Source organism: Rutilus rutilus (genome assembly GCF_951802725.1).
Source record: "Rutilus rutilus genome assembly, chromosome: 16".
Classification (NCBI taxonomy): Eukaryota; Metazoa; Chordata; class Actinopteri; order Cypriniformes; family Leuciscidae; genus Rutilus; species Rutilus rutilus.
Window position 1 is genome coordinate 26,164,667 of NC_140224.1, and position 13,628 is coordinate 26,178,294.

The following is a 13,628-nucleotide window of genomic DNA, read 5'->3' on the forward strand; positions in this document are numbered from 1 at the left end:
TATGTTGCATGATTTCATGAAAGTATGATGTATTGCGACATCAGAAATGAAGAAAAACTAAATAATGACTATTGTAACGCTTGACGTAAAGCAAGTCAAATTTGTAGTTTTCTTATGTCTCATTCGAACTACAGAAACGTGACCCGGTTTGGCAAACTTGCATAGTGTGGTTATAGCAGATATAGGGCTGCAAAGCGAATCCAGAAGTGCCTTGCACCCTGTTACGACTTGATGAACCACTGATACGATTTTGGAAACATTACTTTAAGGTAAAAAAAATGTTACTTAGTGTTGCTTTAAGCCGATTTGGCTGGAGTGTGATTTTCTACACATTTTTCAAAATTACTATTCATTTTCGTATGTAAAACATTATTATTATTATTTTTAAACAGTTTTTAATTATATTTATGTTGCCATATCATAAACTTACTTTTCGTAAAAAAACAGGGGGGAAAAATAAATAAAATGTTTAGTAAAAAGTCTGTGCCGTTACCCGCTCCGTCCTGTAGGTGGCAGTGACAAATACCGAGTGTACTGCAGCTGTCATTTACAAGGCAGAGAAGTGGGTGTCTGTCGACGGTGTTGTTGACATTACCCACTGCCGACTGCCCTGGAGCACTATAAAAGTTCTCAACAGTGATATGGCAGTATTGTCAACCGCTTCAAGTACATGTCTTCAGCCGGAGAGTTGAAAACACAGAACCGTCAGATGACTGTGCACTTCGGCTGATTTGTGGAAGTGGTTGTGAGTACATTCTGTTTTTCAGGGTTGGGACAAGACAGCATACGAGGTCAATGATCGCAACGGCTCGTTTCTCAGAACAGTTAGACTGTTTGTCTTGCTCAATTACTACTGAAGTTAGCTGTTATTTCACATGTATGTGGGTATTACGCTGATTTATTATTTGCATTTTGATGCATTCATTATTAAAAAACAAGGGAAGTGATTTTTATGATTCACTTTTTGATGCACGAATTACTAAATCACTAAGGAAGTGATTGTATTTTGCTTCAAAACAAGAATATAATTATTCAGAATATATTTTTAAACGATGTATTTTGATAGGGGTACTCATTTGTCCGCCGTAGTCGACACCATTCATTTAGGCTTGAAATGTAAACATATATTAACCAGTAGGAAACTAAGTACAACTAGTAAGAAAGCATGTCCGTTATAATAATTAACTTGCAACATTAATTATGAACATGTAAAATAGCATGCTATAATTAATTATGATCGATCCTGAGATTGTATCTGTAGGAATTTCACACATACACAACCCCCCACCACACATGCACGTGCACACGTCCTTCTTGTGTACGTGCTGTTACCTGCATGTCCATATTTCTTTATTTACACAAAATATAATAATAATAATAATAATACACTTTATTCTATAAAGCACATTTAAAAGCAGCTTCTCAAAGCACTGGAGGCGCACGCAATATTGTTAACCTAAAACATTTTTATTTTTAAAACATATTTATACATTATACTTACAAATACTGGTAAAATATTTTAAATACCAATACTTCTACTACTAATAATACTTTATTATTATGATTATTTTAAAATAATGATTTTTAACAGCCACAGTAGAGCTTAATTCTTTCTACCTTCTCTTCACTCAAGGTAAATAAACATGTCTGTTTTAGGTTATCAGTATGACTCGCGATATCATTCTTGGAGATGTGCTGCCTGACTGGGTCGGGGCAAAAGAGTTTTATCAGAAATATGATCCCAAAGAGGTGATTGGCAGGTGAGTATTTGTACTATTCAGCAAGTGTTTTAATGTAATTCATTGAGATGTCTTTACTAAACTGTCCCGTGTGCAGAGGTGTGAGCAGTGTGGTGCGCAGATGTGTCCACAAACACACAGGACAGGAGTTTGCAGTGAAGATCATTGAGATCACTGCTGAGAAAATGACAGAACAGCAGTTAGAGGAGGTGAAGAGCTCCACGCTGAAGGAGATCCATGTGCTTACTGTGGTGAAGGGACACCCGTCCATCAGTGAGTCTGAATGCTACTGCTTGAAATGATGTGTTCAGCCCTTTCTGAGTAGTAACTGACCTTATCTGTGCTTTTTCAGTCACACTTATTGATTCTTATGAGTCAACAACCTTCATATTTTTGGTATTCGACCTGTAAGTATATTATATATTATTATATTATATTTACATTGAAAATTCCAAACAAAATTCACACACAACTTTTCGTACAGCATGAGGAGAGGAGAACTATTTGATTACTTGACTGAAAAAGTCACTCTAAGTGAAAAGGAAACCAGGTGAGCTTTTTTCTCAAATCTTGTTTAAAGTTTCTGTGGTTGCAAATTTTTCTTCTCGTACCATATTTTGATTCTTATTTTAGGAGTATGATGCGTGCTCTTCTGGAGGCTGTCCAGTATCTACATTCTCGAAATATTGTACACCGTGACCTCAAACCTGAAAATGTGCTGCTAGACGACCAGGGACACATCAAACTTTCGGACTTTGGCTTTTCGGTCCAGCTGGGGCCTAATGAAAGACTAAGAGGTGAGAAAATCAACACTGTCCTTTAACAGCGACAAATCACATCAAAGCCCATTTAACTGAACAACATACATTGTTTGAACACTGGGCTTTGTCAATTTCCCTTGTTAGAGTTGTGCGGAACACCAGGATATCTGGCACCAGAGATTCTGAAATGCTCCATGGATGAGACGCACGAAGGATACGGGAAAGAGGTTGACCTGTGAGTAAATAACACTCATATTCTGCTATTAAACCTTTCTTTTGGGTCACAAAAGCATTGTGGATGGTTCATCGTCCCATGTTTTCCCACAGGTGGGCTTGTGGTGTGATCCTGTTCACCCTTCTTGCTGGGTCTCCACCGTTCTGGCATCGCAAACAGCTGCTGATGCTGAGAATGATCATGGAAGGCCGGTACCAGTTTAGTTCTCCAGAGTGGGATGACCGGTCTGACACCGTCAAAGACTTGGTGAGATGCTTTGCATTGTCTTAAGGCCAGTTCACACCAAGGACGATGACTATATATATATATATATATATATATATATATATATATATAAAAGAATAGCCCACACCACAACTATAATGATAATAACACTGTGAAACGATATCGTTGGAGTTTTTTTTTTTTTTTTTTCAGCTGATGAATGATACAAATATTGACAGTCAAATCAGAATCCATCCTGCTTTAAAGAGCTCAAGCATTTAAATATATAAATACATTTTAAATAAATAAATAAATACATTAGAATAAACTGAATGATATTGTCTGCTGGTGTGGATGCTAATATAGTTATCTTTATAGTTATCGTTCTTGGTGTGAACGGGCCTTTAGCATACAGGCTTACTGTCAATATTGAGAAATGTACCCATGTGTGCGTTACACTCTTTGCTTAAAAAGTTGAAATTCCCTTAGATCTCAAGGCTTTTAGTGCTGGAACCCACACTTCGCCTCACGGCCGAGCAAGCTTTAGCTCATCCTTTTTTCCGTCAGTACCAAAAGGAGGATGTGCGGATCTTTAGCCCCAGGAAGACATTTAAGGTGTGTTTTATTTTATTTATTTTTTGGTTGCTTGGTTTGCTGCTCAGGAAAGGTTTCTTATTATTATTATTATCAATGTTGAAAACAGTTGTGCTGCTTAATATTTTTGTTGAAGCTGCGATAATATTTTGGGGGGATTCTTTGAAGAATACAAAGTTCAAAAGAACAATATGTATTTGAAATAGAAAGCATTTATTTACTGTCACTTTTGATCAATCCTTGCTGAATTAAATTATTAATTTCTTTAAAACAAAAATGACTGACCCCAAACTTTTTAACTGTAGTGTATGTTTATTTATTTATTTTCTGGTTTTGAGCATGCAGTCTGGCATATATAGTACCGTATTTTCCGCACTATAAGGCGCACTTAAAAGCCTTTATTTTTTTCAAAAAACGACAGTGCGCCTTATAATCCGGAGCGCCTTATATATGGATCTGGCGCCTTATGTTAACGTCTGTTAAACAACCGCTGACTTAAACCTTGTTTATACTTTCGCCTGACACCGGAGCGCGAGCCTCCGCTGACTGCGCGCGCAACTCCCCAAACAGACGAGGCATTTATACTTGACGCAACTGTTTTGTTTTAGACTGAACACCAGACCATATAACTGATTTAGACGCGCAAACTGGGTGCCGGTGTGATGAGATGTACTACTAATATCCGTCTGCTCGGGCAGATTCGGCTCAAAGTCATGCATCTTCGGAATCGGATTCAGAGGCGCGCGCGCTGTTAAGCCGAATCTGCCCGAGCAGACGGATATTATTTTTTTTATTAACTTCGCGCTCATGCGGACGCGTCGAGTATAAACAAGGTATCTTGGTTTACATTTGGACTTTGGATGTGATCTTAGGCTTGAAAAGGTTGGTGACCACTGCATAACGCAAACCCAGTCAAACGTTTGACTGCAGTATCTTCTATTCTATGCGCCTTATAATCCGGTGCGCCCTATATATGAAAACAGTTCTAAAATAGGCCATTCATTGAAGGTGCGCCTTATAATCCGGTGCGCCTTATAGTGCGGAAAATACGGGTATGTATTTTTAATAATTGTGTCCACTTGTCATTACAGGTTCTTCTAAATTACAAAAAAAAGAAAGAAAAAGACCTCAATTTTAAATAGCTATCTTTTTTGTGGACAACAGTATAATTATATTTTACAAGTATAATTCCAATCAAAACCTGTTCTTTGCATCTTCAGGCCCTGATCTTGACGGTGTTAGCTTGTATACGAATGCAGTGCTGCTACTACCGAGCCAGACCATTAACAAAGGAGCTCCTAGCAAGAGACCCTTATTCCATCCGCGGTGTGCGCAAGCTCATTGACGGCTGTGCTTTCCGCATATATGGACACTGGGTCAAGAAAGGGGAGCAACAGAATCGAGCTGCTCTGTTCCAGAACACTGCTAAAATCATTCTACTGGGCCTTGAAGACTTTGAAAACTAAAGGTCATATTTTTGTTTCTAAAGATGTCCCTCATCTGTCCATTTACAGTTTTATTGTTTGTTGTTTGTTTGTTTTTATGTGGTTATAGCCTGCCTGTCAAAAAGGCACACAAAACACAGCAGTTTGGTTTTTATAGATGATTTTTTTTTTTTTTTTTTGTCTTCAAAGAGGGATGGTGCATTTTAACCTCATTTTAACCTCATTTTAACCTCTCACTGTGGATTTTATTGTTTTATTTTTTAAATGTATGGGCGGTGGTATCTTCTAATATTGCTTATTATATGGACCAGCTTGATATGAAGAGTAGGGCTGTCAAAAGATTAATCGCATCCAAAATAAAAGTTTGTGTTTACATAATATATGTGTGTACTGTGTATAATTATTTTGTATATATCAATACACCCACATGCTTGTATATATTTAAGACAAATGTGTAATTTATATATAAAAAAATTATATTTATATATAATATAAATTATATATAAATATATACAGTATATGTATGCAAATATTTCTTAAATATATACATGCATGTGTGTGTATTGATATATACAAAATAATTATACACAGTACACACACATATATTATGTAAACACAAACTTTTATTTTGGATGCGATTAATCGCGATTAATCTTTTGACAGCCCTAATGAAGAGATAACTTTTTTTTTTTTTTAAATGACTAGGATTTACAATTAACTATCAGATTGGACAGAGCTTGTTTCCTAGTCAAGCTCTTTAGCCTTTGTCTGTTAGTGACACAAAGCAGATTGTATATTTGAATTTATTATTACTGTTATGCTTCGAAAACAATTCCAGGCAATGGACAGGGAACATTTAACAGGATTTTAAGACTTTCAATACAAAGGATAACATACTTGAAACATCGCATTACTACTGAGAGTTGTTTTAAAATCCTTACAAAATTGTCTGTACAGGTTTTATTCCTTTTTAACCTCTACATATGTTTTACCACTTGTTTCTTTTTATCACAGTTGACTAGACATTATCCATTCATCATCAAGGTACTGTAGTAATTCTAAACAGGTATACATAAATTAATATGATTAATGTATTTTGTGCATTTTTACTTTTTGAAAGGAGTGGTTTCAAAACTAAAGATGTGGAACATATTTTTTTTACTTCTTAACTTGAATCTTGGCCTCCAGTTTACTAATGGTATCATTAAGTTGATCAGCACTGTGCTGCAGACGTTGTTGTAGCTGATCAGTCAAGCGCATCACTTCATCCCTCACTTCTTTTTGAACTATGGACCTGAGCTCAGACTTTGAAGAAGAACCTTGTGGGAAAAAAAAAAACATACATAAACATATACGTAATCTCTATTTAAAAAAAAAAAAAAAAATTGAGTGTACAATGGGCACAAATGTATAATGCCACTCAAACATTTAAATGTTGCTTTAAAACATTTTTTATTACTATATATATATATATATATATATATATATATATATATATATATATATATATATATATATAAACAAACAGGATAACTAAAATATTACATTATGCATTAATAATAATTGGTAACACTATACATTAAGGTCTTGTTAGTTAATATTAGTTCATGCATTTTTCTATCTTTAACAATGGGCAATACATTTGTTAGAGTATTTATTGATCTTTATTAATGTTATTTGATAAAAAAAAAAAAAAAATGCTGTTCAATGTTGGTTCATGTAACCTCAGATCCATTAAATAATATTAACATTTCTTTTTAATAATGTATTAGTAAATTATGAAATTAACATTAATTGAGATTTATAAATGCTTTAGACGGGTTTTTCGTTTTTAGTTCACGTTAATTAACTAATGTTAACAAATGGAACATTATTGTAAAGTGTTACCTAATCATTTGTTAAGTGGGAGGAGAAATGGATGACCTTATACACTGATTTGTACTAACAGAAATGGATATTTAGAGCCTATGCTTTAATTATGCGTGCTGGTTTGTTTTTTGAGTTGTCTTATTTACTTAAGGAATTAAATTAAACCAGTTGAATTAAAACATACCGGAATATATAACTACCTTGGTTGGGACTGTCTGTCTCTGTGGTCTTCATTTCTGGTAGTGCAGCACTTTGTTGAACTTCTCCATCCATTTCTGTCTCCCTCTCAGTTTCTTTTTCTCCATCTGCAGTACTTTCTTTAAACAACAAATAACAGTATATACTGTCAAATATCAGTTATATATATATATATATATATATATATATTTATTAGGGCTGTCACTTTTGAGAAAAATCAAATTCGAACGGGTATCAAATATCAAGCAATGTATTCGAATATCTACGAGCTATGAAAACAACGTTTACAAGCAAACACATTTACAAAAAATAATGCCCATAACAGGTTCGAATATTAAAGGCTGCCTAATATTCGTTCAATATGATTATTTTTCTAAATATTCGAATTATATTAGAATAACGAAGTTCAGAGAGAGAGAGAGATTTTGATTTGATCAGGTGTGCATTAGTACCAGATTGGGCAGTTTCCTCTGTGTTGGTGTCCTCCTCAGGTATTCCAATATATGACAAGGATATATCCAACTGTACCTTACCATGCAAGAGGAAGAGGTCATAAAGTTAATTCTTCTGTCAACATAAATTAGAATTTAGTGCAAGTACTAAAGTATCTGGCTTGACAAATCCATAAACTCACCTCTGGAGTAAAAATGTATTTGTATAAAAAATAATGTTTCATGTATGTGTTGATGAAATAGTATAAAATTTGTGTCATTTGCTCCAAGCTGAAAAGGTCGATACTGAAAGGAGGCCTCTGTGTTTAATAGGGGAAAGAACAAAAGAGGTTTGAGCACAAAAACATTTAACTTCCCAACAGTTATTATTTCAAAGCAGATATATGATTACACTACTGTTTAAAATGTGTGGTTATGTTCACCAAGACTGCATTTATTTGATTAAAATACAGTACAAAATTAAATAACTGTTTTCTCTCTTTATACATTTTAAAATGTAATGTTTCCCGTGATAGCAAAGCTGCAGTTTACTGCAGTTACTCCAGTCTTCAGTGTCACATGCAGAGGTGGACAAAGTACACAACTTCCTTACTTGAGTGAAAGTACAAATGCTACAGGTCAAATATTACTCCGTTACAAGTAAAAGTACAGAAGTACTCATTTTTAAAAGTAAAAAATAAATGTCAATGCATTTTATTATTGTTGTATGTAATACTTACAGTACCTTATGCCTCTGAATCTATGCCTGCCTACCCTCATATCAATATCACATTTATTTCTAGAACACAGTTCCAGTAGTGGGATTGAATGTGGGATTGAATAAGTGCACTCAATAACGTCCACAATGGTTTCGGACACCCAAATGGCTGTTCCCTCAAATAGTGCCCTTATTTAAAGTTTGTTGGCTTTTAGTATGAATGTGTTAGCCTTGTTGTTATCTATAAGCGAGTGTACTCCATAACAATGACAAAATTCATATTTAGAAGACCAAACCCAACGTTGAAAATCAGGTTGATGTCAGAATCCAACGTCAGATTGACGCTAATCTCCAGTGTTGGACAGACGTTGTATTGTGGTTGAAAATGAAAAACGGGTTGACGTCAACCCGACTTTCATTTCCAACCACAATGGATGGTGACGTCAATATGACGTCAGGTTCTGACGGGTTCTACTCAAGGACCTTGTAAGTACTGTACTCAAGTAAATGTACTTGTTACTGTCCACCTCTGGTCACATGATCCTTCAGAAATCATTCTAATATGCTGATTTGCTGCAAACATTTTTTATTTTTTATTATCAATGATGAAAATCGTTGTGCTTCTTAATATTTTTGTGGAAATACATTGATCATTTTTTTTTTCAGGATTCTTTGATTAATAGAAAAAATATTTGAAACACATTTTTTGTAACATAAGTGTTTTTATCAATTTTGATCAATTTGATGACTGAATAAAATTCTTAAACTGATTTCTTCCAAAAAATAAACTCTTACTGACCCCAAACTTTTGAATAGTATATTTACATACCCTGACTGAATGGCAAAGCATAAGTTCACTGCAGTAGGTCAAACAGTGATCTGTGTTATTGAGGGGTGTTTCTGAAAATGTTTTACAAGAATGTTTTAATATTATATAAGTATGAGAATATTATCTTGTACAAAATTATAAAGGTATTGTAAAAATATACAATAACATGATTACTATGGCTGCATCACCTGCGTTGAACTGATGCACGTTTTTTATAATGGAGATGAGAACAGAAGTTTGTTCCCTGTTGAAATGTTTCTCTCTGCAGAACAGCACTAGATTTGTATACAACTCAAGAAGTACTCCCTGTTTTGGCTGAGGCACATCAGAGATCAATAATGCACGGCACAAAATCCTAGAGGGGAAGCAAACAAGGCATTCACGTAAGATCAATGTCATCAATTATGATTAGCATCATTCCTGTTACGCAGCACCTTTTGTAATTCAGGGTAGATTTTCTATAAAAATATATTTGGTTTATCTCAGGCATTTAAACTTGTTAATTATTAGCTTGGTTATTTACACAATGGTAGGAAAATTAGCAGGTTGCCTAACAAGATAAAAGAGGTAAAGTAAGCCACTGTTCAGCGATGGACTTAAAAGATAGTTCTCTTTCATCTCGTGTTCGAGATCCACCTATGGGAAGTGCATCCGTACCTGACCTCTGCAGAAGCATCCAATTGCACCAAGTCTGGCTAGACAGACAGAAGCGCGCAGCCAATGCCAGGTAAGGCCCCGTCCCCTTACCTATAACGGCTGCAAGCGCTGCTATTCTCCAGTTGACATTCGCTTCTTGCGATCTCTGCACTGACACAGTTCGGTTGGATCTACGCTGCTCACTTGCGTGTCTTCAGGAGGACATATCACCTGATCAGCCTCCGCCAGACGTGACAGTTGTCTTTTCAGCCTTTCTGCTGTGTTCTGCATTCGGAGCCGCCCGTGCTCTCGCCGTTTTTCACCTGCTCCTCCTTCCATGGCTGCCCGCCACAGATTTTTCCGAGTTCTTCTCCGGTATGCCGCTGTCTAAATCTGCCGCTTCTCCGGGGAACAGCCTATCATGGGCCTGCCCGGCCGCGTGTGGTGCACTCATCGCCGCTAAGGACCTTCACCCGTTCTGCGTGGTCTGCTTGGGCCTCAAACACGCTCAAGAAGCCTTGGAGAACCCGGAAAATTGCAGTCATTGCCTTATGCTGCCCAAGAGGCTTTTACAACGGCGTCTTAAAGTTGCAGCGACCCAGTGCGCCGAGCTCGGCCTTTCTGACTCGGATGGGGGACACTGTGACGACGACGCGCTACCGGGGGACTCCCGGGGCGCCTCCTCACTTATTTGGGCTGACCAGCCCAATCCCGCATTCCCCAAAGAGGACATCTTCGCGGGCAACCTCTCACTCGTCGACGAACCGGCCGGTTCCGGCGATGAGGATGACGCGGCCCTTCTTGTGGTCTCAGAGGACGAGGAGGCCATCCCGCCCTCTGGCGTTCCCCAGGCTAGCGCCCACGTGGCCTTGCCTCAGTCCATCCTCCTGGAAGTTTGTGAGCGAGCAGCCGCTCCGCTTACCAGGCGGAGATTTTGGACGAATTAGGGCAACAGCTGGAAAAGGGAACTCCTTCTCTACCCTTGTGGAAGGAGATCATCACGGTGAACGACCTCGTCCTCCGTAACGCTCGGCAGGCCGTCCAAGCCTGCGGGCGCTCTATGGCACTTTCTGTGGTGGGAGAGTGTGTGCTCTGGCTTAACCTGTTGGGCCTTCCTGACAGTGAGAAAGAGGCGCATCGCGGGCGCGTCGGTGGAGCCCGGCCGGACTCTCTTTGGCCCCGCCGTCGCATTGATGCAACAACGGTGTGACGACAAAAAGAAGGAGGATGAGGCCTTCAAGTTATGCCTTCCTAGGAAGGCAGCCCCACGCCAGGCACCCCCTGCGCGTTTGCCTGCCATGGGACGAAATTTCCATCAGGGCAAGGAAAGGCCCCGCAACAAACCCCCCCACGGCAGAATAACCCACCGCCTGCTAAGCACTGGGGGAAATCGACTCCCACCGCGGCCACGGCTGGAAGACCATCTAACCCTACCCCCACTGACTCGAAACGCAAGCGGCCTGCCTGATGTTCAGCCGATGGGGGCATCGAGTCCGCGTTCACGGGCCACGAGCCCTTCGGACTCTCTTCCTGTCCCAGAACCCCTGTCCAAAAGACGCAGGGTCTCCCGCGGATGGGTCAGTTCCCCTCCTCTCGAGGCTGCCCAGCCCATGTGTTTAATGGACGTGGCCCAGAGTGCTGCTGTATGCTTTTCCTCCCCTGTGCCTGATAATTCCCACACTGGCCAGGGTGAGAGAGCAGGGCCTGTCTCTCATTCTGATAGCACCCAGGTGGCCCAAAGCACCATGGCTGGCGGAGATAATCCCTCTGTTATATGCCGAGCCGTGGTGCCTCCCTCCCCGCACGGACCTATTGTACCAAGCGAACAGGGAGATTTATCACCTGCACCCGGACAGGGTGGCTCTCTGGGCCTGGCCTGTGAGAGGACGAACCTAAGCGCACTGGGGCTTTCGCTGCGTGTGATTGCTACTATACAGAATGCCAGGGCCGTTTCTACGTGGTCCTTATATGGCTGTAAGTGGCAAGTGTTCGAAGGGTGGTGTGATGGGCGTGGTCTCACATCTTATCAGTGCTCAGTTCCTGATATTTTGTGTTTCCTTCAAGACCTCAAGACCACAATTAAGGTCTACTTGGCTGCGATTTCGGCCTGTCATGTGGGTTTTGAGGGCTCAACAGTCGGGCAGCTTCCTCTAATCCGCAGATTTATGAAGGGTGCCCGTCGCTCTTTGCCAGTCGTCAGGAGAACTGTTCCTGAGTGGGACCTCCCCATTTTGAGCCTCTGGGAAGTATTTCCCTAAAGCTCCTGTCCTTCAAGACAGCTTTGCTCTTGGCCTTGGCATCAGCTAAACGTGTCAGTGAGCTACATGCACTCTCGGTTCATCCCTTGTGCACTAAATTCTCTCTTAGTGGAGATAAGGTTTCCCTTAAGCATAATCCGGCCTTCATGCCGAATTGCTTCCCTGCGTTCACTTCGGAGGTGTTGGAGCTGTCCGCTTTTCACCCTCGAGGATGAGAGGCTAAATGCTCTGTGTCCCGTCCGTGCTTTACAGACATATATGACCAGGACCAGTGCTTTCCGGAAGAGCGACCAGCTCTTTATTTCATGGGCGCCCCCTCATAGAGGGAATCCCATATCTAAGCAACGCCTCTCACATTGGCTTGTGAATGCTATAGCTTTGGCTTATGAATCATAGGGAGTGCAGCCCCCAGGGGACATCAGAGCTCATTCCACGAGGGGCTTAGCCGCCTCTTGGGCTTTGTTTAGGGGAGTGTCACTGCAGGACATCTGCTCCGCTGCCAGTTGGGCTTCTTCTCATACCTTTTTGCGTTACTACCGACTGGATGTCACCAAAACGAGCACGAGAAGCGAATATACTTACTGGAGAATAGCAGCGCTTGCAGCCGTTATATGCCCCTAGGTAAGGGGGCGGGGCCTTACCTGGCATTGGCTGCGCGCTTCTGTCTGTCTAGCCAGACTTGGTGCAATTGGATGCTTCTGCAGAGGTCAGGTTCGGATGCCCTTCCCATAGGTGGATCTCTCCACTTGATGTTTCATAGAACCGGGGTTACGACAGTAACCTATTGTTTAGCCAACATGAGGGTGTCACCTTTAAGTTAATCTTTATATTTTTAACTAGTCACACTAATTTATGTAATAGTATAACATGACTGACGGATTTTTAACCGGAATGAATAATGAAAGCGAGGCTGTGAGGGATAGACATGCATCTCGTCAGTGGTGGGTTTTTGGATTGTTCTGCTGACGAAATCCTGCAAAATATCTTAACAAGGAATTTCAGTAGACAAAAAACTCCAAACAACATGAGCTGTGGAAAATTATAAGTGATCTAAGAGCTTTATTCAGCGGATGCCATTGAAAACACGGCAAGTTTATCCCTCCCTCACAGCCTCGCTTTCATACTTGTCATGGCGCTGCTCTGAATAAGGTCTATACAAATTAGCATAATATACCTATCTTAAGCAATATTTGTAATATAAATGTAAACCTTTCAATCTCAGGTATGGAATTGGTCTTCTCAATCTCTTCCATATCACTGTGTTTCAGATCTGCCCTAGAAATACAGTCAACAAGAATAATTGAGGATGTTTGTGTCTAAAGATGCTGAAAATGCAACTGCATTGGATGTTTCATTTATTTAACGTAATTTTTTGTGTGGGACCTAACGTTACCATAACAACACCCGTGCTCTTGGAGGCTGGGGCTCCTAGAAAAGATTACAATTAACGTACAAAAATTTATATTTTGGGGAAATCACAAGTTTAAGTTATTCCCGATCTCTAGATTCCATGAAAAAGTATAGCTTTTACCTTAATGTTCTCAAAAGGCATAATTTCTCCCCTCTGACAGCCTCTGAAAACGGCTCTATAAAAACATTAATCTAAACCACCTGTGTGTGTTACATCGTATCCTAGCAACTACATTTCAACTACATACTCACTAACCACTGATCAGTACCTCCAACTTAAAAGCCACGAAAACTTCACATG

General features: G+C 39.7%; 2 protein-coding genes across 2 annotated transcripts; one reads left to right on the forward strand and one right to left on the reverse strand.

Moving 5' to 3' along the window:
* Positions 1-536: 536 nt before the first annotated feature.
* phkg2 (phosphorylase kinase, gamma 2 (testis)) lies at positions 537-5,354 on the forward strand. The gene is made up of 10 exons (XM_084434403.1): positions 537-745; positions 1,657-1,760; positions 1,837-2,012; positions 2,092-2,146; positions 2,224-2,289; positions 2,373-2,536; positions 2,645-2,735; positions 2,828-2,981; positions 3,429-3,554; positions 4,754-5,354. The coding sequence occupies exons 2-10, from the start codon at positions 1,666-1,668 to the stop codon at positions 4,997-4,999; spliced, it is 1,173 nt and encodes a 390-aa protein (XP_084290529.1). The 5' UTR covers positions 537-745; positions 1,657-1,665; the 3' UTR covers positions 5,000-5,354.
* Positions 5,355-5,767: 413 nt separating this feature from the next.
* Positions 5,768-13,580, reverse strand: cfap119 (cilia and flagella associated protein 119). Its single transcript, XM_084434404.1, has 9 exons — positions 13,449-13,580; positions 13,311-13,345; positions 13,127-13,192; positions 9,212-9,378; positions 9,024-9,094; positions 7,680-7,796; positions 7,498-7,573; positions 7,048-7,164; positions 5,768-6,297 (listed from the first exon to the last, which is right to left on the reverse strand). Exons 1-9 carry the CDS (start codon positions 13,467-13,469, stop codon positions 6,137-6,139), a joined length of 831 nt encoding a protein of 276 aa, XP_084290530.1. The 5' UTR covers positions 13,470-13,580; the 3' UTR covers positions 5,768-6,136.
* Positions 13,581-13,628: the final 48 nt, after the last annotated feature.

Coding starts and splice junctions, on each gene's coding strand:
- cfap119 (XM_084434404.1), bottom strand. CDS start 13,469: ATGCCTTTTGAGAACATTAAG. Junction 7,797..9,023: donor TGCTTTGCCATTCAGTCAGG/GTATGTAAATAT, acceptor TATTAAACACAG/AGGCCTCCTTTCAGTATCGA. Junction 7,165..7,497: donor AGAGGAAACTGCCCAATCTG/GTACTAATGCAC, acceptor TGTTGTTTAAAG/AAAGTACTGCAGATGGAGAA.
- phkg2 (XM_084434403.1), top strand. CDS start 1,666: ATGACTCGCGATATCATTCTTGGAGATGTGCTGCCTGACTGGGTCGGG. Junction 2,013..2,091: donor GAAGGGACACCCGTCCATCA/GTGAGTCTGAAT, acceptor GTGCTTTTTCAG/TCACACTTATTGATTCTTAT. Junction 2,982..3,428: donor CTGACACCGTCAAAGACTTG/GTGAGATGCTTT, acceptor AAATTCCCTTAG/ATCTCAAGGCTTTTAGTGCT.